This window comes from Brassica oleracea, chromosome C8, assembly GCF_000695525.1.
Source record: "Brassica oleracea var. oleracea cultivar TO1000 chromosome C8, BOL, whole genome shotgun sequence".
Taxonomy (NCBI): domain Eukaryota; kingdom Viridiplantae; phylum Streptophyta; class Magnoliopsida; order Brassicales; family Brassicaceae; genus Brassica; species Brassica oleracea.
The window spans coordinates 32,191,433-32,213,863 of NC_027755.1; the positions used below are offsets into that span (position 1 = coordinate 32,191,433).

The 22,431-nt window shown below is 39.7% G+C and overlaps 8 protein-coding genes across 8 annotated transcripts; 5 read left to right on the forward strand and 3 right to left on the reverse strand.

The window, feature by feature from the left end:
- The first annotated feature begins 1,099 nt into the window (after positions 1 to 1,099).
- On the forward strand, positions 1,100 to 1,781 carry LOC106311543 (SKP1-like protein 13). The gene has a single exon (XM_013748742.1). It carries the CDS (start codon positions 1,175 to 1,177, stop codon positions 1,658 to 1,660), a length of 486 nt encoding a protein of 161 aa, XP_013604196.1. The 5' UTR covers positions 1,100 to 1,174; the 3' UTR covers positions 1,661 to 1,781.
- Positions 1,782 to 4,602: 2,821 nt separating this feature from the next.
- Positions 4,603 to 5,174, forward strand: LOC106311544 (SKP1-like protein 4). The gene has a single exon (XM_013748743.1). The coding sequence runs from the start codon at positions 4,668 to 4,670 to the stop codon at positions 5,127 to 5,129; it is 462 nt and encodes a 153-aa protein (XP_013604197.1). The 5' UTR covers positions 4,603 to 4,667; the 3' UTR covers positions 5,130 to 5,174.
- Positions 5,175 to 6,259: 1,085 nt separating this feature from the next.
- Positions 6,260 to 9,316, forward strand: LOC106311546 (methionine aminopeptidase 2B-like). The gene is made up of 11 exons (XM_013748745.1): positions 6,260 to 6,565; positions 6,860 to 6,908; positions 6,998 to 7,096; positions 7,301 to 7,400; positions 7,492 to 7,637; positions 7,723 to 7,814; positions 7,892 to 7,986; positions 8,262 to 8,358; positions 8,488 to 8,631; positions 8,715 to 8,932; positions 9,022 to 9,316. Exons 1-11 carry the CDS (start codon positions 6,394 to 6,396, stop codon positions 9,130 to 9,132), a joined length of 1,323 nt encoding a protein of 440 aa, XP_013604199.1. The 5' UTR covers positions 6,260 to 6,393; the 3' UTR covers positions 9,133 to 9,316.
- A 154-nt stretch (positions 9,317 to 9,470) lies between these two features.
- Positions 9,471 to 10,617, forward strand: LOC106311547 (aminoacyl tRNA synthase complex-interacting multifunctional protein 1). The gene is made up of 3 exons (XM_013748746.1): positions 9,471 to 10,005; positions 10,086 to 10,292; positions 10,379 to 10,617. The coding sequence occupies exons 1-3, from the start codon at positions 9,547 to 9,549 to the stop codon at positions 10,535 to 10,537; spliced, it is 825 nt and encodes a 274-aa protein (XP_013604200.1). The 5' UTR covers positions 9,471 to 9,546; the 3' UTR covers positions 10,538 to 10,617.
- On the reverse strand, positions 10,570 to 13,788 carry LOC106311545 (methylenetetrahydrofolate reductase 1). The gene is made up of 10 exons (XM_013748744.1): positions 13,264 to 13,788; positions 13,085 to 13,167; positions 12,839 to 13,012; positions 12,315 to 12,488; positions 12,115 to 12,215; positions 11,889 to 12,000; positions 11,591 to 11,671; positions 11,305 to 11,482; positions 10,879 to 11,213; positions 10,570 to 10,782 (listed from the first exon to the last, which is right to left on the reverse strand). The coding sequence occupies exons 1-10, from the start codon at positions 13,724 to 13,726 to the stop codon at positions 10,705 to 10,707; spliced, it is 1,779 nt and encodes a 592-aa protein (XP_013604198.1). The 5' UTR covers positions 13,727 to 13,788; the 3' UTR covers positions 10,570 to 10,704.
- Positions 13,789 to 14,915: 1,127 nt separating this feature from the next.
- Positions 14,916 to 16,952, reverse strand: LOC106309199 (putative histone-lysine N-methyltransferase ASHH4). The gene is made up of 12 exons (XM_013746259.1): positions 16,924 to 16,952; positions 16,748 to 16,835; positions 16,557 to 16,668; positions 16,393 to 16,492; positions 16,226 to 16,304; positions 15,969 to 16,140; positions 15,805 to 15,885; positions 15,572 to 15,725; positions 15,416 to 15,446; positions 15,243 to 15,333; positions 15,066 to 15,114; positions 14,916 to 14,987 (listed from the first exon to the last, which is right to left on the reverse strand). The coding sequence occupies exons 1-12, from the start codon at positions 16,942 to 16,944 to the stop codon at positions 14,916 to 14,918; spliced, it is 1,050 nt and encodes a 349-aa protein (XP_013601713.1). The 5' UTR covers positions 16,945 to 16,952.
- Positions 16,953 to 17,452: 500 nt separating this feature from the next.
- Positions 17,453 to 20,480, forward strand: LOC106311987 (cysteine protease ATG4b). Its single transcript, XM_013749351.1, is given in 10 exon segments — positions 17,453 to 17,554; positions 17,982 to 18,227; positions 18,230 to 18,466; positions 18,541 to 18,626; positions 18,712 to 18,795; positions 18,833 to 19,155; positions 19,339 to 19,477; positions 19,759 to 19,814; positions 19,907 to 19,977; positions 20,234 to 20,480. Coding segments are annotated over 9 exon segments (1,329 nt in total). The 5' UTR covers positions 17,453 to 17,554; positions 17,982 to 18,064; the 3' UTR covers positions 20,404 to 20,480.
- LOC106311986 (F-box/kelch-repeat protein SKIP20) lies at positions 20,463 to 22,040 on the reverse strand. Its single transcript, XM_013749350.1, has one exon. The coding sequence runs from the start codon at positions 21,911 to 21,913 to the stop codon at positions 20,645 to 20,647; it is 1,269 nt and encodes a 422-aa protein (XP_013604804.1). The 5' UTR covers positions 21,914 to 22,040; the 3' UTR covers positions 20,463 to 20,644.
- Positions 22,041 to 22,431: the final 391 nt, after the last annotated feature.

Genomic DNA, 22,431 nt, shown 5'->3' on the forward strand with positions numbered 1-22,431 from the left:
GAAGAACCAATGGGCTTATGATTGATGAATGGAGCGGGTTAATCTAAACCCTAGCTAGATAGTCTTTGTTTTATGATCGTTTATGAGATGAACATGGCTTTCTTGTTTTGATTTTTGTGAATCTTTAGAACCTTTCTTGACTCCTAAGCAAGATTGAGTAAAAACAGAGGATGATGGTAAACTGTGTATATATCTAGAAGAAGTTCTGTACATGTGAAGCCTAACGATGAGTCCATAATCTTCTCTCTCTGAAGGATCATTCTCTACTAATTCCATCTTGCACCAAACTGTCCATCTCCTTTGCCTTCAAAATGTATTGGGATTTAAACAACTTTGATTCGTTCTGTGAACTGGGGTTAATAGGCACATACTCAAAATTCTATAATATGATCTCTACACGTCAATTTTATGTAGCTGCAGATCTAAATATCTACCGACAGAACAAGAGTTGTTTTCACTAAAATGAAGTGACTGATCTTCTTTTGGTGCTGGATAATTAAGTTGATTTCTCATAGAACTTTCATCAATCTGCACAACATATAAGACAAGGAAAAGGCAATTCACAACTCTACAAAAACAAAGAATGGTGATTACAATGTGTACATATGTAGAAAAAGGTTTTTTTTTATGCATAAAAAACCTGCCCGAGTTCACAATCTTACGTCAATGATTTTTCTCCTCTACTCACTCTTGCTAATTTTCTAATACCAAATGCTCCATCTCTTGACTCTTATACCTGCAAAATATAATCAGAATTAAATGACTAACTTTTTTTTTAATACTACTTGAAACTATCTTGAACTCAAATCTAAACTAATTTACTAACCTTTGAGTCTTTGAACATATTGTTTCCATTGGACAAAACTTGAATACTTTCAATCAAAGATCTGTTTCGGTTAGGTTTCTCAGTTAAAAATTGTGGTTTAACTGATAAATTTATTTGAACAATGGGCTCATAACTTCATTCAGAATATAAAATTGAAAATTTCATAAATAATTGAGTCTCAATAGATACTTGATGCGTGCTTCTACTAAACGCCTATAAATACACTGCATGGGCTCATAACTTCATTCACCACCTTTTCTATTCGCACGCTCGCTCGCTCTCTTATTACTTTTTTCATCCTCCCTCGAATCTTCTTACGAGAAAACCGCCACGCAGCAGAGAAGGAAGATGGAGAAGGAGAAGAAGATGATCGTGTTGAAGAGCTCCGACGATGAATCCTTTGAAGTCGATGAAGCGGTCGTACTCCAATCTCAGTTCTTGTCGCATGTTGTTGAAGATTGCACCGCTCCTGAACACAAGATTGAGAATGTCACCGGCAAGATCCTCGCGTTGGTGGTCGAATACTGCAAGAACCACGTCGCCGTCGTCGACGGTGGTGCCAATTCTTCTTCCGCCGCCTCCGCTGATGCTCTCAAGAAGTGGGACGATAAGTTCATCAAGCAAATGGATCTGTCCACGGTCTATGACCTCATCACGGCTGCGAACTACCTAAACATCAAAGGACTTCTTGATCTCACTTGCCAGGGAGTCGCTGACGTGATCGCGGCATGCAAAGACCACGCGGAGATTCGCGCAACGTTGGGCATCGTGAGTGACTACACAGCAGAGGAGGAAGCAGAGGTTCTCAAGGAGAACGAGTGGGCTTTTGATTGATGAATGAGTGAGCGGGTTAATCTAAACCCTAGCTACTCTTTCTTTTCGAATCTTTGTGTTTACGGATCTTTAAATCGATAATAGTTGAACATGGCTTTCTTGTTTCGATTTTGTGAATATGAACAGTGTTCTTGATCGTATATTAGATGAACAGAAGTCTTATAAAGCAAGATGTTGTTGATCGTATGAGTTTATGCTTTCTGAATTGGGTTTCAAAGTCTCAGACTATAGTAGAGTCTTTACATAGATAACCATGAGAACAAGAGAGTTGTGTTCACTAAACATGACTCGTCTTTGGCTTGCAGAACAAGAAAAGGCAATTTTTGATTAATCTTAAACAAGATCAAGAAAACAGAGGATGATGATAAACTTCATATATCTAGAAGAAGTTTTGTACATGTGAAACTTGCGTTTTAAGAAATCTTCTGTCAATGATCTTTGCTCTCTATCGATTTAAAGTCCTTTTGTTCATTGGCTTTCCTATGCACAAGCTCAAAACTTGTATAGCTAAATCTCTATCAAGAGAACCAGAGTTGTTTTCACTAACATGACGTGACTCTTCTTTTGGTGTTGGATAAGTTAACTCTTTAGAGGAAACATTGCACAACATAAAAGAAAAGAGAAAGGCATATCAAAACTCTAAAAATTGAAGTATGGTGATTAAAATGTGTACATATGTAGAAGAAGGTTTTATATACTAGGAGCCTTTTCGAGTCCAAGAAATCTTGTGTTAATGATCCTCCTTCTCTTCTACTCACTCACTCTTGCTAATTCTGATACCAAATGCTCCATCTCTTGTACCTGATTAACCTTTGACATATAGTTTCCAAACATTTTTGTGTAATGCTTTCCATAACCTTAGAAGCTACAACAAGTGCTTCGGCTAACCTTAGAAGCTACAACAACTGCTTCTGCTAAGTCTTTATTTTTCAGTCTCTTAGTTGAATATATATATGTAAAACAATACCAGCAAGCATTTGTCCAGAGGTTGGATTGTTTCGTTAATGTTGTGAGAGCTAGCGACCGACATCTACTGCTTTTTTCGATATATTCTAAGGTTCTAGAAGTTTCGCTTGATATCTAGTTTTTTTTTTTCCTTATTGGATTTAGTTGTCTTTCCATGGTTTGGAGTTTTTCTTTGTTTGGACTTTTTGTTTTTTGGAGTTTTATAAACTACCAAATTTATGCATCTTGATCATCTCCATTGGGAAGGTGTAATGAAATATCTCAAAAGTAATTAGTAAAATATTAGTTGAGTGAACCCAAGCTGAACAGTTCGCCCTAAAATCCTCTCAGACACGAGAATCGAGGTGTTCTTGAAACCACCATTTCTTGACGCCGGCGGGGTCTCAAACCGCCGGCGTCGAGCTCCTCTCTCTCTCTCTTGCTCCCGTCCTCGTCTCTCTTAGATTTTTTCGTCGTTTTAGTCACCGCCAAAGCTTTCGTCGACAGATCTCTCCGGAGAAGGTTTTCTGTCAAGAGTCAAAGCGGTTGGCCTTTCATTTACGGACAGGGCTTCACCGGATCCGAATCTTCTTGGGGGCTCCCCTTTCCACTTCATCCGCCGTGTTTTTCACCAATTTCAAACGCTGTGCTTCATCATTGCCGCTCCTCACCATCGCTGACTCTCAAATCTGCGAGTTTCTACCTCTAGCTGGGGTGAGCAGCGTTTGTTCCTACGGATATGGGCTTCTCAAGTCAGATCCGCCGCCGTACTCGCCGCTTGAAACCTCTGGTCTCTCGTCGCAGCTCCGCTTTTCTCACCGAGAAAGCCTTAGCGTCAGACGACCTCCTCCACATCGCTTTAGCTTGTATCCACCGAACTGGAGGATGGTATCAGCTTTGCTCCCCTCACTGGACTCAACCCGTCTTGCCGCCGGCTGTCGTGCTCTTTCTGCTGTGTATCTTCTTCACCGGCGATGCCACTCTACTGTTGTCACTCTCGCGGAGTTGGGCCAAAACAATTTGCTAGTGGGCTTGATAAGCCCATCTGCCTTTAACTCCAGCCCAATTTCACAGCTTAATAATCAATGGGGGATCTTGGTCTTTTTGGCTATTTTCCTGAAAATTTTTGATGGATTCATCAAGATTCTTACAGAAACTGAATTGCTTTCACGTGATTATCTCTCTTTGTCGAAGAGTCTATCTTTTGTTCATTTACCGGTGGATTCATCGGGCTCATCACCATCACCATTCGCCTCCTCTTTAAGGAGTGCTTTCCCTCCAATCTTTGAATGGAGGAGTCTTAGTGTCTTTCCATAACTATAGCCGTTTTGTTATCTTGTGTAGCGGTTCGTTCGGGGCCTGAAGATACAACGGATTTTGTCTCGGCGATATTCCGAGGTGCGGATTGGATGTCAACGTCACGATATACGGTGACTATTTCTCAAGGTTTCGGCAATGTCGTAAACTTTGTATTGACGCATCCGAGCGTTGCTCTGGATTCGCTGTCCTACTATCTTAGAGCGTTTGCTATCTTTTATGTTGTATTGTCTTTTGTTTGGAGAGTTCTAAACAACTTTCCTTTTAATTGTAATTTGGATTTGGATGTTTAAGTATGAATGAAAGTGGTGTTTCAAAAAAAAAAAAATATTAGTTGAGTATTTTTCCTACTTTAAATTTGGGAACCCAAACTAAAAAAAAAGTCCAATAAAAGATATCTACTTTCGTATTTTATAATTCAAACGTTGATATGATTATGATGGAAAATATATATATATCTATCATTATGATGATGTGATGATAATGGTACCAATTCATTAGGATCTAAATAGTAACTCCGTTGGTGCTAATGTGTATATTTCATGAATTTCTGTTAGCTTTCTCAGTTAAATAGTTGACTCTCAATAGATACCTGATGTGTGCTTCCTACTAAACGCCTATAAATAGAGTGCATGAGCCCATAATAACTTCATTCACCACCTTTTCTATCCACTCGCTCGCTTACTTCTTTCATTCTTCGTTCAAATCTTCTTACGAGAAAATCGCCACGCAGCAAAGAAGGACGATGGAGATGTTCGTGTTGAAGAGCTCCGACGATGAATCCTTTGAAGTGGACGAAGCGGTGGTACTTCAGTCGCAGCTCTTGTCGAATCTTTTTGAAGATTGCAGCGGCGCTCGTGAATGCAAGATTGACGAGGTCACAGGCGAAGTCCTCTCGAAGGTGGTCGAGTACTGCAAGAACCACGTCGTAGTCGTCGTCGACGGTGGTGCCAATTCTTCTTCCTCCGGTGATGCTCTCAAGAAGTGGGACGCTGAGTTCATCACGCGAATGGATCTGTCCATGGTCTTTGACCTCATCATGACTGCGAACTACCTAAACATCAAAGGTCTTTTTGATCTCACGTGCCAGAGAGTCGCTGATGAGATCGCAGCTTGCAAAGACCATAAGGAGATTCGCGCAAAGTTCGGCATCGTGAGTGACTACACAGCGGAGGAGGAAGCAGAGGTTCTCAAGGAGAACGAGTGAGAGGGTTAAATCTAAACTAGGATAAACATCGCTTTCTTGTTTTGAATTTTGTGGATATGAACCGTATTATGTAAAAGTCTTTGGTTTCTGAAGCGATCCGTTCTTGATTCTATGAATTGAGTATTCAACTCCTTTTATGCTTTCTGCGAATTGGATCTCTTTACATCGATTATATTGTTGCATTGCTTCAACTTAATCCCTACCGTAAGAACCAAGAGAGTTATGTTCACTAGACATGACTCGTCTCTTGCGTGCAGAACAAGAAAAGGCAATTTTTGATTCTTAAACAAGATTACGAAAACAGAGGATATGATGACAAAACTGCATATATCTAAAAGAAGTTTTGTACATGTGAAGCTTGTGTTCTAAGAAATATCCTGTCAATGATCGTTCTCTACTAGTTCCGAGTCTGGCACCAAGTTCTCCATCGATTTAAAGTACTTTTCTTCATTGGCTTTCCTATGCACAAACTCAAAAAATTTATAGCTGCAACTAAATCTATACCAACAGAACCAGAGTTGTTTTCACCAACATGAATATGACTCTTCTTTTGGTGCTGGATAAGTTAGACTCTTTAGAGAACGTTGAACAACATAAAAGACAAGAGAAAGGCATTTCAAAACTCTAAAAACTGAAGTATGGTGATTATAATGTAGAAGTACATTTTATATATTAGGAGCCTGCTCGAGTCCAAAAATCTTGTGTCAATGATCCTTATCTTCTACTCACTCACTCTTGCTACCAAATGCTCCATCCCTTGTACCTCATTGACATGTAGTTTCCAACATTTTGTGTAATGCTCTGTCCATAACCTTAGAAGCAACAACAAGTGCTTCAGCTAAGTCTTTATTTTTCTATCTCTTAGTTGAATATATATATATATATATGTAAAACAATACCATCAAGCATTTGTACAGAGGTTGGATTGCTTGTGTAAAATGAATCAGACTACTTTCCTTCAATCAAAAGACCATTGCTCTCCAAACAAGGAGTCTGTTTGAGAGTTTTATATGATGAATAACTAAGTAGCATTATAAAGCCCAAACCGGCCCAAAAAGAGATGTCGGAAAGGCCCAATAAGAGCGGAACCGTGTGAGTTGATATAGCTCGAGGGTTTCTTCCACAAAGGCAAGACATAAAAAGTATCGGGGGGAGGTGTGTAAGAGAGAGAGAGAGCTATAGGGTAAAAGTGAGAGACTTTATAACTTGTTTACTTCTCCTCCTTCTTCTTCTTCTTTATCGTGTGCATTAAGAATCGATTGAGATGGCGAGCGAGAACCCTGAGGTTGTTGTAGCTCACGTGGTGGAGAACGGCGGCGCCGAACCCTCCTCCAAAGGGAAAGAGGAGCAATCATTGGAGTCTGAGCTTTCGAAGAAGCTCGAGATCACAGAAGATGCTAAAGAGGAGAACAACGAAGAAGAAGAAGGAAGCAAAGGTGAGTACTTTATTCTTAGTGTTCTAATTGATCATGTAGTTTTGAGCTTTTGTGTCTCCAATTCAATTACCCATTAAGAGAAAAAAAGGATCCTTTTGCTATCTCTATGTGTTACTGATCAAGTAGATTATGAAAAGGTGACATTTTTGAATGTTTAGATTATTGATAAACAGGAACTAGCTTTCTAAGACTTGAAGTATGTCATTGTCCCTTGTGGTTTGATGTTTTTAGATTGATCCACAAGTTTATGGTTGATTAATATATGTTTACTTCGTGTTTTGTTGTTGTTTTAAGCTGAGACTTCGACAACGACTAAGAAGAAGAAAAAGAAGAATAAGAGCAAGTAAGGAGTGTGTCTGTTCGTCTTTTTGTTTTGGTTTGCCGCTTTTGGTGTTTGGTTTAGTGATAGTCTCTTGCTTATGTTGTTTGCAGGAAGAAGCCTCAGCAGACTGATCCACCAACGATCCCTGTCGTTAAGCTTTTCCCATCTGGAGACTTTCCTGAAGGTGAAATCCAACAGTATAAGGATGAGTAAGTTTCCAGACGACTAACTCTATCTGGACAGCTTTATAGTATGCAATAAGCTTGTGGATTTAGTTCATACAACTTCTGTCTTTGCATCTGTTAAACTCCATTGGATTTTCAGTCTTTTTTTCTTGTCAAGACTCTTTGTTTGTTACCTTTTATCACACTCTTTGAACTGATAAGGGTATGGTCATGATCTGTGTAATGTAGCAATTTGTGGAGGACAACATCTGAAGAGAAGAGAGAGTTGGAGCGTTTGCATAAACCAATATACAACTCTGTACGCCAGGCTGCAGAAGTTCATCGCCAGGTTGATCCTTCTTTCAGATAAAATGACCATAGATGATTGCTTTTTTTTTCCTGGCACTTTTTTTATATATATTATTTTGCTAATTTTTCAGGTTAGAAAATATGTGAGAAGCATAGTGAAGCCTGGAATGTTGATGACTGATATCTGTGAGACACTTGAGGATACTGTTCGTAAGCTTATATCAGAGAATGGCTTGAAAGCTGGCATTGCCTTCCCTACAGGATGCTCTTTGAACTGGTTGGTTATAACTTTTCCCTTCAACCTTCTCTTTCTATACTTCTTTTGTCGTCATGTTTCTCTAACGGCTTTTTTAACATTCCAGGGTTGCTGCTCATTGGACACCAAACTCTGGAGACAAGACTGTGCTTCAATACGACGATGTTATGAAACTAGATTTTGGAACACATATTGATGGTATGTCACCAGGTTTGCTTCTTATTTACAAATGTCAGATTGAAATTAACGTCTCTTTTTTTTTTTTTTGTGTGCAGGACATATTGTTGACTGTGCATTTACAGTTGCGTTCAATCCTATGTATGATCCTCTCTTAGCAGCCTCCCGTGAAGCTACTTATACCGGTATCAAGGTACTTAATTGTTCTTTTGGCTAACATCCAGTGCTTGATGAACGTACAACTACTACTAGTATGAAATGAAGCATTTTGTAGTGCTTTGTTCTACTCAGCTTGCTTGATTATGTCGTCCCTCGTCCTGTCTCTTTAATGGAAATGTAACTGAGTTTTGCGCTTATAAGCATATAGATAAGCTCACTGTAAAAGTGATTTCATTTACGCTTTGAATTGTTAGTAACTTCATAGTTATTACTCTTAACCTTTCTGGTGTGTTTTTTTGGCTGGTTCAGGAAGCTGGAATCGATGTTCGTCTATGCGACATTGGTGCTGCAATTCAAGAGGTCATGGAGTCTTATGAGGTTGAAATCAATGGAAAGGTCTTCCCAGGTACTAATATGATGCCTAATGTAGTATCTATTAGTAATATCTAATGTCAAATCTAATAACAACTGTTACATCAGCGCTAGTTGCCTAATGTAATAAAACTTAACCTGTGTTGTTGTCATTTTTGGGCAGTTAAAAGCATCCGGAACTTGAATGGCCATAGCATCGGACCTTATCAGATACACGCTGGCAAATCAGTACCTATAGTTAAAGGAGGCGAGCAGACAAAGATGGAAGAGGGTGAATTCTATGCCATTGAAACATTCGGATCAACTGGTAAATGAAAACTCAGCTCATGAGCTATTAAAAGGTCACTGCTTCACCAGTGACTGAACCTCTGTATTTTGATTCTGTTGCAGGGAAAGGATTTGTGAGAGAAGACTTGGAGTGTAGCCACTACATGAAGAATTTTGATGCTGGCCATGTCCCTTTGAGGTTGCCTAGAGCAAAACAACTCCTCGCCACCATCAACAACAATTTCTCTACTCTAGCCTTCTGCAGAAGGTACTTGGACCGCATTGGTGAAACCAAATACTTGATGGCTCTGAAGAATCTGTGCGATGCCGGCATTGTTCAGGTAAACACTCTTCACACACCAGTCTAAATGATCCTAACGAGAGGAAAAAAGAGCTAAATCTTGTTCTCTTGTCTTGTTTTTGTTTTCAGCCGTATCCTCCTCTATGTGATGTGAAGGGAAGCTATGTATCACAATATGAGCACACCATTCTACTCCGACCGACTTGCAAAGAAGTTGTTTCCAAGGGAGATGACTACTGATTTATCAGATTCTCTGTTTTTTTTTTTTTACTCTGTTCTTTTCATATCATATACTGTTCTTGAGTACTTATTCAGATCCCCTGTCTTTTCCTCTGTCTTGAGAGTTGAGATTGTACACTGTTATTTTTTTCTGTCTTGACGTCTTTGAACCCTCTTTATAAAACTTCAATGGTTGTTCAAAACACTTGTATTTGCGTTGAAAATGAAGCAATTTCCATTAAAGAAGATAAAAAGTGCTGAAAGCTTCTTGCTTTGTGATAAAAAAAAGTTACCTTTTAGATGCCTAACCTCAGAGAAAGTCAAAGAGAGAAGCAAACAAAATCCTCTCAAGAATATATAATTAGATAACAGATATGGTAGAGATGGAGAGTTCAGAGAGATAACACTTAAAACAGAGAGATCTTAGCTAAGTCAATGGCGGCGACGGCAGCTGTTATCTCCGGTGGTCTCAAAGTAAAGGCTGGACTTTTCGCCTCCCAAATCTCATCGCTTCCTCTCCGTGGCCAGCTCCCTCGTTGCTTCTCCTTTTCATCGAAGACGGTAGCTTCAGTTTCTCGATCTCTTGTAGTCTCCGCCGTCAATAACCATCGCCGTCGAAGCTCCTGGCCTCGAGTTACTACTTTCTGCACGGCGGCTCCTGATGCTGTGTCTCCAGTGTCTGAACCGGAGAAGAAGGTTGAGTCTGTGGAGGAGGTGGAGGAGAATGTGAAGGAGACGGCGAATCTGTTAGACATAAGAGTAGGAAGAATCGTGAAAGCTTGGCAACACGAGGAAGCTGATTCTCTCTATGTTGAAGAAGTCGACATAGGCGAAGCTGAGCCAAGAATCATCTGCAGTGGTCTCGTCAAATACGTACCTCTCGATCTCCTTCAGGTCAGCTTTCATTGTTCCCAACACTTCTTATTAAGGTTGAAAGAACAATCGAATTGACCATAGGGGTGTGAATGTATTAGGGTGCATCAGTTGTGGTGTTGGCTAATCTGAAGCCAAGGAACATGAGGGGAGTCAAGTCATGTGGTATGCTTCTCTGCGCTTCTGACTCATCTCATGAGAATGTTGAGCCTTTGGTTCCACCACAAGGCTCTGTTCCTGGGGACAGAGTTTGGTTTGGTTATGAGGAAGATCTCGAGCAGCTTCCTGAGCCTTCACCTCCTAACAAGGTCTTTTATTTAAGCCATTGCAAAGACTTTTTCAGTAACAAAGGTCTCTTAGTGTTGCTAGTGATTGATTGTCTTTTTGGTTGCAGGTTCAGAAGAAGAAGATGTGGGAAGCTGTGCAACCGCTTTTGAAGACTGATGAGTCTGGTGTTTCCATGCTTAAGGAGCACATGCTTAAGGAGCATTTGATGCGGACATCTTCTGGTCTTGTCACTTCCAACACTTTGAAAAATGCCAACATTTCTTGATTTAATGTTATTTGATTTTTGACAGAGAGATAAAAGCAGAACAAAGTACTTTCATTGCAATGAAACTCATGTTTTTTTTTTCCTTGGTTCATCAATCACATCTTTAAAAAGGAAAGATTACAACAACAAAAAATCACTGGAAATCGAATGTTTGGTTTTCTCAGAGATCAAGCAAAGATGGAAAATATATCACCATTGATGTAGTCGTTGTCCACTAAGCTCACCAGGAAGTAGCTGTTCTTCACCTGCACATTTGATTATATACCAATCATCATTACAGTTTAAACACGAATCTGGTTTGAGATAAGAAGAGAATATAAATGGAGAAGATGATTATGTACCTCCTCGAGCAACTTTCTAGAAGGGTCATCCTCTGGGTACAAGTTAGCCCAGCTTCTTGACCAAATCTCAAAGGCTTCATCTTTCCAGACTTTGAAACTGGCTGGATCCACGATTGTCGGTTGGATAATCTCCTTAGCTGGGAACACTCCCCAAGTAACTGCATTCACATCGGCTTCGCCAACGTTTGATACCCAGTTCCCTGCTTTGTTCACGGCCATGTAGGTGATGGAAGGAAAAGCTTTGGATTTCTCCATGAATGTGTCTAACTTGTCCTTTGAGCAGAAGAACTCTAGGTAAGCTTTCTGGTAGACGTATCCACCAGGACCACCCCATCCTGCAAATTTCCCAATGGAGTTAAACATTTTTGGTATAAGCTAACACAACTACCCAATGAATAAGCTTCTAAGAAGTGGATCGATCATTACCAATAGCTGGGGAATCAGATTTGGCTGCGTTGACTGATGGTTGGCTATTGATGGTCAAGAAGCCGTTGGAGTTGATTTTGCCGAGCTTCTCGTTAATGATCTTTGTCTCTGGCTGGAGTCCATCTAACTCAGACCATGGACTGCTCTTTAGGCTTCCAAGGCAGAGCTCCTTGAATTTCTGGTTTGTGACATTGTTTCGAAGATAACTTGTAAGTAATTGTGTATAAGGTGAAAATAATATGAACGAATCAGTTTATATGACACTGCCACGAAAAGGAGAGGCTACCTCTTGCACATCTTCAATGCCTTTCAATGGGACGACCCATTCTTGTTGAAGCTTCTTGTCACGTGCTCGTGGGCGCATGAACTATCAACAAATGCATATAGATCAGTGCAAGTTATTGGCAATGAAAGACACATAAAAAGATGACACATTAATCAAGCATCTCTTTATAACGCTAGTGGAAAACAGTAATATGCAAATACAATCTTAAGCTGCTAAAGTAGAGCAACTGAGAGAACCCTTCATAATTCAACTTAGGAAATCTAAAAGTTGATTATCAAGTCTTGTACATATGTGGTACCTGATAATCGGAAAGTGTACCATATGATGCACTGCGTGAATCACCCCACCGTCCCTGTGGGAAGTCATTCCAGCCTTTTGTTCTGGATATGTAGCTCTTTGGACGGTTTGCCCTGCAAAGATTCAAAGAGAAACAAATAGTATTATTCTCTCCGTACATACAAGTTTAAGATTTGCATCGATTGGTGAGACTACATCAGAGCACAAGAAATAAAATGAAGGTTTACCAGAAAATAGGACGAACATCTTCTTTAGTTCGGAAAACATTTGCAGGGCGTCTCCAAGGTAAAGAACGAGTAATTTTTGACTCATCAATCAGACCAAGGATCTGCAATATCAGCACCATTGTTAAGTCCTCCAGTGTCTACAGTGACATTTAAAAAAAAAAAAAAAAAAAAAAAACTTTAACAAGGAAATGAGAAACAACCATTAATATCCCAATAGCTGATTTGTCCATGTTCAATGTGTAGATATGAAGGGTAGAGATTCCATGAGCCAAGATCTTTTTGCACATTTCTGTTGCAAAGTGAATACCAAAGGCCTTAACAGCTTCTTCATTGTCCTTGATAGGCTCCAACGCAGCAGTGAGCTCAGCAGGTATCTATAGCAATGATAACATGAATGGAATATTAAAAAAAAAAATCCGAGAACATTAAGCTAAAGACAAAACGAAGGGTCTAAAAGATGTCACCCTGTGCTTACATGATCAATAATCAACCACATATATGCAGTAAAATATGATCAATAATCAACCACATATATGCAGTAAACTCAATATAACCTTAAAGCATTTAAGCCCAAAGACAACATGTTTCCACACATTGCCAGCTATATCAATCTAATCTTACGCATTTAAGCAGAAAGAAACATGCGTCTACACATTGCAAGCTGTATCAATCTAATCTTACGCAGTTAAGCACAAAGACAACATGTTCTATCACTGAAACGAACCTTGGTCTTGCAGAAACCAGCCATACGCAAGAACCCCTTGTAGTTAGAAATGGGCATAATCCCAGGAACAACGGGACAATTAATCCCAATTTGCCGACAGTCATTCACAAACTTGAGGAAAATATCAGTATCATAGAACAGCTGCGTCACAATCAGATCAGCTCCAGCATCAACCTATTCCACAAACCAACCCATCAGAGATAAAAAACAACTCAAATCAACAAAGCCATAACACAAATTCTAAACCTTTTTCTTCAGGTAAGCAAGATCACTCTGATAAGACTCGGGAGTAGCAAGTCCATCAGCTTCAATCACATCCGGATGAGCCTCTGATTCAAAACAAAAACCCCACAAACCCAATTAAAGAAACATTAACAAAACAAACAACGAAGTTTCAAAAAAAGGAAGCAACTTTTGAATAATACCAGGATAACCAGCAACAGTGATCCCAAAGTAATCACCATACTTGCTCTTAATATGATTCACCAGATCCAACGCACAAGCGAACCCTCCTTCCACCTGAACGAACTTATCCTGCCCATGAGGCGGATCCCCTCTAAGCGCGAGCACATTCTGAATCCCGTTGGATCTAATCGTCTCGAGCGCGTGGTCGATCTTCTCCACCGGCATGTTGGTGCAGGTGAGATGCATCATCGTCTCCACGCAGATCGCGTTCTGCATCCTCGAGGCGATCTCGAGCGTTAGATCCGCGGTGGATCCTCCGGCGCCCCAGGTGATGTCGCAGAAGGAAGGTCCGTACGAGACCAGTCGATCCATCCGCTCGAAGAGATTCTCGACGCCATCTTCGGTCTTCGGCGGGAAGAACTCGAAGGAGAAGGCCGTTTGGCCTTGCTCCGTCGCGGATTTGATCTTGTCGACTACCTTCATCGTCGTTGATGAGATTCGAATCTTAGATGTGGGAAGAGTTAGTGGTGGAGAGGCAAGTGGTCTCTCACTATAGATCTTTTATAGTACTAAAGTTTGGTGGTGGTAACTGGTATAACTAATTTTATTTAAATTTGTTACTATTATTTACACATTTAAAATTTCAACTATAATATTTGCAAAAACTAGAGTAGTTAACTTATGCTATTCTATATATAACCTTTATTAATGTTGAACTGTTTAGTTGTTGATTTCAAAACATATGTTCACTATTTTAACACATGTTTACGTAAATTAATACTCTCTCTACTTTAAAATGTAAGTGATTTTAATTAGAATCACTAATATTAAAAAGTATTATTTAATATATAAATTAAATTAGTTATAAAAATTAACGTAATTTAATTGGTTACAAAATAATTAACAAATTTAAAAAAAAATTACATCGATGCCAAAATAATTTATATTTTAAAAATTATTATTTAATATATAAATTAAATTAGTTATAAAAATTAACGTAATTTAATTGGTCACAAAATAACTAAAAAATTTTAAAAAAATTACATTGATGCCAAAATAATTTATATTTTAAAATAAAAGAAAACTTTTAGAACTACTTATATTATAAAACTCAAGAAGTGGTAAAAATAATAATGGTGTCTGCTTATATATACTTCACTATTTCGTTAAATCTTAAATGCATGTTTTATGCAAAAACTAAACATATAATTAAGCTTATAAATTTCTAAACTGTTCAGCTAAGGTTGGTGAGATTAAGGCCCCACATCACCTACCACCGGAAGCCAATCCCATGTCGTTCACCGGCGCGTGGGTGTTAATTGCTACAACGAATACTAATCTACCAACGCTGCTGCCCACACGTGCGCTTATTTATTTCATTTAATAAATAGCTGGACTTGCGAACAGAACAAACCGGTAATTGGTTATGGTCCTCAAATAACCAAACCCCTCTGGTCTTAACATCAAAAACACTTGTCCAAAAAATATTTCACACACACTGATTCGAATTGGTTCAACAACAAAGTCTACATTACACACATCCTTTGCCAACCGAGACGGTTTGGTTGGTTACTATAGCACATACACCCCGGTTAACGACAATTTTCAACAATTCATGAGAAACTAAAAGGTAAGAGAATGGAATGAATCAGAACGTAGGCTGAAGCAAATATCAAACATCTATGAGCTTCCAAACTTCTCTGGACAAGTCGATGGTCTCAGTAACACCATCCTCGTACATGACCTGGATAAAAGACAAACATTTTTGTTTTTATAGATTCATAAAACGAAGGTGAACAACAGAATTGAGCTGGAGTCATACCAAATGCTTTCTTGAACACTCATCAAACTCTCTAATGATGCCGAAACACCTGAAAATGTCAAATGCTAAACTCAAAAGAGTCCGAGAACAACAGGGTACAAGACTAAAGAGGCCCTCAGTGAGCATAACAAATGTATCTGACTGAACATTTTGACTTAAGAGGAAAATTAAGTTTACCTCTGGTTTGTGGAACGTGCCAACATGATTACCACACCAATGCAGTTCGGGCAACATATTTTCCTTTGGCCATGAGTGTTCCTAGATTGTCCTGACGCATCCAAATTGTGTTTTTTCCTTACCTCTGAATCGAGAAGCTTGTCGAAAATCGAGCTTTAAGAATTTATACTAACCGGGGGAGTGTCTACCTCGAGTCTTTTTAACCTAACACCACATTGTGTATAGCATACCAAATCAAGAGATGAGTATATAGATGACTTAATAGTTGGAATACAAAATATAAGATCATGAGACATAAAATCAAAACAGTTCAACAATACAGGTCTTACCTTGGGTGGTTTCCAGGTCACTGCTTTACATGCCGTTAGGTTCACAGCTTCATCAGAGGGTACGCTCTTAGCTTTGTAAGCTTTTGCACCTAGCTTTTTCCTGCAACACGCTGCACCACAGTAGCAATCTTGATCTGCACCAAACTGAACAAACCTGCTATAGCTCTTAGTATCACAACTACACAGTATTGTGGCCATCGATAATGAAAATTCTGTAAAGGAAACGTTCTTACTGGTAATCGTAGGTCAAATGCTCTCCTCTGTTTATGTAACGGGTCGCAAAGATGCCAATCCTTGTCTCTCCATCAATTATCCTATTGGATACAAAAATGTCATAACAAGTTACTTTGTTCAGAAGTAAAGTGAGAAGATGGATAATAAGAAGAAGTTAACAAACCATTTCTGCATCTCTGCATTAGGATTGCAACTGTGATTTATAAATCTTGATTTATTCCCCTTGTATGTAGCATCAATCAACATGTTCCCGTTTATCTGACACAAGTAGAAATTTGTCACGTCCTTATGCTTCAGCTTCATAAGTCTTTCTTCACAAGTCTTTTCGTCAATAACTACAATGAGTAATAGTGACGTAAGAAGACAAGTAAAATGTCACATGGTAAGCAATGAAATAAGCAACCAGATAATCACAATCACCTTCCCCAACATATTCGATGATAAACTCTCCTGCGTTGATATCTTCATCTGCTACAATCCCATATCCACACTTCTCTGTCTACAATAAACAACTTACTTAAAGCTACACTTAAAACTTAACATTCTTTTGTAAGGCCAACAACAACTTGTAGCTACCGAGTACCAACCTGAACTAGTTTCATCTTCTTGATATGTCTTTGTTGGAACGGCTTGTTAGTGCACTGACATCTGCACTGGCAACTAGATGAACAGCTAGAGAGTAGTATCCTGTAAAAAATAAAAAAGTGATGAATGGTTAAGTAACATACCAGCTACAAGATACATTACATACCCACAACTGCAGTCACTGCCACAGAGAGTTGAAGAGGATGGAGATACAGAGCAAGAACAGAATATGCCATGATCTTTAACCTTCTTGTTGAACTTCTTATTCAGGTATATATCTTAAAAACAAGGATCAATGTGAAAACAAATCCAAAAGCGTGTGTGGAAAGTTAACTAGTAACAAATTGAAAAAGATACTGCGCTTTATGAAGTTCAATTCCTCAGATTCCGAAATCTTCTTCGAAAACTTTATGAACCCTTTCATTGTTGGATTCTGATCGGGACCCTAAAAAAAAAAAGCAGAGGAAACCTTTTAAGGCGATAAGAAACAGAGAAATTAATTAAAAAGAACTGAAGGCTAAGATCGAACGTACCTTCTTCTTGGCGGTACTCATGGCAATAGAGACAACAATCAAAGATCTTCAATGGAAGCGTATAGATCTCTGAAACTTTTTAAAACCCTAATCAAATTGAATACGAAGAAGATGATGAATCGTGAGGGAGTGAAGAGACGCGAAGAGAGAAACGAGCGGGCAGTTAGTTAACCCGTTTCCTTTCAAAATAAATAAAATCCACAAGTCGGGACTAAAGGGCAATATTGTCATTGTGTTGATTGATGCAGGCCCGCTAATGTCAGGTTTAGAAACAAATGAGCTTTAATGTACTGGCCCATAACGAACCCAAGACGAAGCATTCATCGTGCTAAACAGACTAATTACGTGGATAGTTATATTTTTAGTTTGTCGCATTTGTCTAATAAAATACGCATATACTAATGTTTTAACTTTATTTAAAAGTGTAAGTTATGCCCAGGGATTATGGTAACGCACTGTTTAATTAATAATTTAATAATCCAAATGTATATAAATTACGTTAAAAAAAAGGAGAGGAGAGAGACGATAACACGAAATCGATCTTCTCCAATTCAAACGTTCTCCGCTTCGTCTCCAGAGGTCTTATCATCGTCATATCTAGTCAGCCTGAACGATTCGATGGGTTTCTCAGGTGATCCTTCTTTGCTAGGTATTCGAAACTTATGAAGTTCCTCTGCTTTCTGGCTCTTTTGCTCCCCTGTGGCCACTGTCGGTATTTTCCGGAATTGGCAATACTCTATAGTTGACTGATTGAGCAATTGCGAGTACTGTAGATCAAGTGCGTTAGAGGTCTCGAGTCGATTTGCATGGATTTAGTCTCGAATTTGTTGTATTAGTCCTCTGTGGATTTGTTTAAACATGGAAAGGCTTAATATCGGATTCGAGTAGCTTTGACGCCTTTATACTCTTCTATCTTAGTTTAGAAGATAATTTGTGAGTTACGCTTGTTAGTTAATCATTTTGCCTCTAGGTTATAAATTTTGTGTGCTTTGAGCTGACTTTGAGAGATAAATTCTGTTACAATGTTAACCTGGTCTTGTTTTGATCTCTTATTGCAGACAAAAAGGTAGCTTCTCTGGGATTGATTTTCTTATCTATGAGGCAGCAAGACATGCTGCATTTGGTGCTCCATGTCTAGTTAATGGAAGCTATATGTGATAGTTTTCTTCCTTCAAAATGTTCTTCATCAAGTGCTGATGAGAACCTTGATCAGTCCCCAACGTCTCTAGTCTCAGATTCGACACTTCCCTTAGTTTCTCAAACGTTTAGCAAGTCTTCAACGTCTGAGCATCAGCCAGTTTGCACCCCCACATAAATGGTTGGACACTGATTCAGATTCTTAAAACAGCTTCCATGGCTAGTGGGGCAATCAGGAGACTCCAAGACCGTGTTTTAGGGCCAAGTAGGACCGGCATTCCCAGCAGTACAAGCGAGATATGGCTACTGGGTGTCTGTTATAAAATCTCAGAAAGTGAATCCTCACAAGTAGCTGACGCATTTACACAAGACTTTTCGTCCTTTGTACTAATGACATACCGTAGAGGTTTGTTTGTATATCCCCTTCAACTCAAGCTAGCCTTAAGCGGTGACATGAAACTCATTGTGTTATTTTTATAGGTTTTGAGGCCATTGGAGACACAACTTATACTAGTGATGTCAACTGGGGTTGCATGCTTAGAAGCGGCCAAATGCTCTTTGCACAGGTCTGGTTTTGTGAGGAGTTATCATCTTTTAGCCTTATGCTTCAAAGTTCTCTTTAACATATGGTCTAAAATCCATCTTTAACAGGCTTTGCTATTTCAAAGGCTGGGAAGGTCTTGGAGGAAAAAGGAATCTGAGGTTAGTTATGTTGTCTTACTTACTGAATATACAGTACTGGGAACATCCATCTGATTAGTCACGAATCCAGAACATTGAAAATGAGCTTGTTTGGTTTGAAAATGCAGCCACCTGAAGAGGGATACTTAGAGATCTTAGACCATATGCTGTTTGTCGATCATGGGAAGCATTAGTTCGGAAGAGAAGAGAAGAAACTGATGTTAAAGACCATTCGTGTTCCATGGCTGTTCATATCGTTTCTGGCAGCGAAGATGGGGAGAGAGGTGGAGCTCCGATTCTCTGTATAGAAGATGTCACCAAAACGTGTTTGGAATATTCAAAAGGAGAAACTGAGTGGACGTCAGTTCTTCTCTTTGTCCCACTGGTTCTTGGACTTGACAAAGTGAACCCAAGGTTTGTGATTTTATCAAATTGTTTGCTAGGAGATATGTACTAAACGTCTAAAATTTTGATCGCTTCTAATTAGATACACACATGAATCTAAATATACAGTATAAAGTAGATATGATGTTAGTGGAATTTGTGTGCAATCATTGACATGTTTCTGAAATAAAAAGATTCTTAATTTATTGTCAGGTACATTCCATCACTGTTAGCCACTTTCACATTCCCTCAAAGCCTGGGCATTTTGGGTGGCAAACCAGGTGCATCAACTTACATAGTTGGAGTTCAAGAAGATAAAGGCTTCTACCTTGATCCGCACGATGTCCTACAGGTTTTTCCAGACCAGTCCTTCTGAATCCACGTTTTTAGATTCTGGATAGAATCATAATTACGAAAATTACTCAACTTTTTGATCTGGCATACTTTGATTTGATGTTTGAGACATCAAGGGGGTCCATATTCATTATATTGTCTCTTTCACATTAATCTATGTATTGTCTGATTGGTTTGGGGATTGAATGATCTGTTTGGGGACTGATATTAAATCACAGTCCATGTGCTTCATCCACATTTTGGTCTCACTGATTGAACCTTATCGGTAATGGTTGGTAGGTAGTGACAGTCAACAAAGAAACTCAAGATGTTGACACCTCCTCTTACCATTGCAAGTGAGTGACTTGATTGATTCAGTTTTGCCTCATTTAGTTCTCTGTCTCCTCATGATTTTTCACGTATTATTACTCATGCTTATCTGCTACAGTACTGTACGTTATGTTCCCTTGGAGTCACTCGACCCGTCGCTAGCTCTTGGATTCTACTGCCGGGATAAAGGTACTGCACTGGTTTCTAATGATAAGTTGGTTTAGTTTCGGTTCAGTTCTTCCTTTATTGAAACCAGTTTTTAAACCAATGCTAATTCGTTTTGGTTACACTCTGAACTCCATTCCGGTTTACGTTTGTTTGATTGCAAAGTTCAGTTTCGGTTTGGTTTTGGGAGTTTTAAGATATTCTTAAACAATATGAACTGGTTTGTTGAGGTACGGTCCGAATTACCCTGCTGATATTAACTTGCTACTTGGTAACACAGATGACTTTGATGATTTCTGCATCCGAGCAACCAAGCTAGCCGGAGATTCCAATGGCGCTCCGTTGTTTACGGTGACTAAATCTCACAGAACTGGTGATCGTGGAATCGCAGAAACCAGCACTGTGACATGTACTTGTGAGGAGCATGAAGATGAGTGGCAATTACTTTAACCAGTCTCCCTAAATCCATTTGTGCCTTTGTCCGAAATATTACATTTTACATCTCAAAATAGTGAAATACAGTTCTATTAAGGTTGATACGAATATTTCATGTTTTATATATCAACCTATATACTTCATGTTTTATACTATATAAAACATTGAATTCTCGTATAAATCCCACCATTTCCCAAACAAAAAAAAAGTTGACTTTAAAAGTCAAAATTATCTTAAAACAGAGAGCTTCAGATCATTAGACGTAGATTGAAGCATAGGAGAAAGGAAGACTTGAAAAAACAGACGGAGTGCTGACGTGGCTCCACTTCCCGCCATTTTTCTCCCCCTTCGTCATCATCATCATCATCATCGTCCCGCTTTCTTCCCCGCCGCCGCCAATCATCGCCACCGCTTGACCACTCAAGCTTGCCGCGAAAACCGAAGTCATCGTCGTCACCGGAAGCCGAATCGTCTCCATAACCAGCCTCCATTTCATCGAATCGTCCTCAACTTCCCAGCGAGGCTGACACTGTCTCTGGCTGTCAACAAAGCACCATAACTTGCAACCTCTGAAATCTCCGGCGGATTCAATAACCGCGGCGGTGCGACCTCTCGGGCTCAGATCCGGAAACGGCCAAACATTCTCGATAACAGACCATGAATTCGAAACCGGATCGTAAATCTCAGCGTCAGATCGGAATTGCCCTTGCGTCTCCGTCCCGTAACCGCTCAACACGCAGAATCCAAGATCCGCCGCCATCGAGAACCCGTGACACTCGTCTCTCCCTTCCGTCATCGGAGGAATCGTCACCCACTCGTCCTTCTCCACATCGTACACTTCCGCCGACTTGATCGCGTTCTTCTGATCATCGTGCCCTCCGGCGACGTAAACCTTCGTCGGACCAACAGCCGCGCAGGCGAAAAACGATCTCGCCGCCGACATCGGCTTCCCTCTCCTCCAACTCCTCCCGGCGGCGGAGAAGTCCAGCACGAACACGTCCTTCACAGGCTGCAACGTCTCCGGATCCCACCCGCCGATCAACAGCACTTTTCCCGCGTCCTGAAGCGCGACGCACTCGCAGAACAAAGGGATCCGTTCCGGAATCGCGACGCGGTGCCACGTGTCTAAAGTTGCGTTGTAAACGCTTAATCCGTAAAGTGGCGTGCCAATCACACGCGGCTGCTGAAGCTGCTGGTGCTGATGAGAATGAGACTCGCCTTCCTCCTCTTTCTTCTTCTCACTCACCTCACCGTCCACGGATGAATTAACCGGATACGACGGTGAAGTCAACGGCTGAACAAGGCAGAGAAGAGACTCATCTTTTCCAGCTCTTCGCCGCTCCCGGTCAAAAGAACGGTCGGAGATTAGGCTTTGCCATAACCGTGAAACTGATTTCAAGGAAGAATGAAACTCGAACGGAACTCTAACTAAACACTCCGTCGCTAATTCCTCCGGCAGTCCCGAGATTAAATCCCGACGACTCTGAAAGCCTCCTGTTACATTAAATTCCTCCGACGCACTCATTATTTCGTTATCTCTTATTACAAGACCTGGAAGCTTCTTAAAATACACAGATTATGAAGAAATGTTTTGTGATTTTGACTGAAAATCGTATAAGACACTCAAGAAGATGTGATTGGTAAGCAAAGTGGCAGGGGGTCCTTTTATAGGGGATAAGATTCTGAATAGGCCTAGTTCTGAAGAAGACGGCCCTTAGATAATTATCACCTTTTTATTTTTATTTTTTGGAATAATTTTTGCCGCGTCTCTATTATTGTCATCACTTAATTATTTTTGATATTTCCGAACAAACAGACAAAAATACTGTGAAATAGGAATTTAAATATATATTGCATTATTTGTAGGACTAACAATGATCTGACGTTTTGATCAAAAAAAAAAAAAAAAACGATCTGACGCAGGCTAATTAAGCAATTTTAATTTTAAAAATTCTCGTATCAAACCACACCGAATAAATTCATTCAAATGTCTACTTAATAGTTCATTTTTCATACATGTCGGCCAAATATTTTAAAAATTAT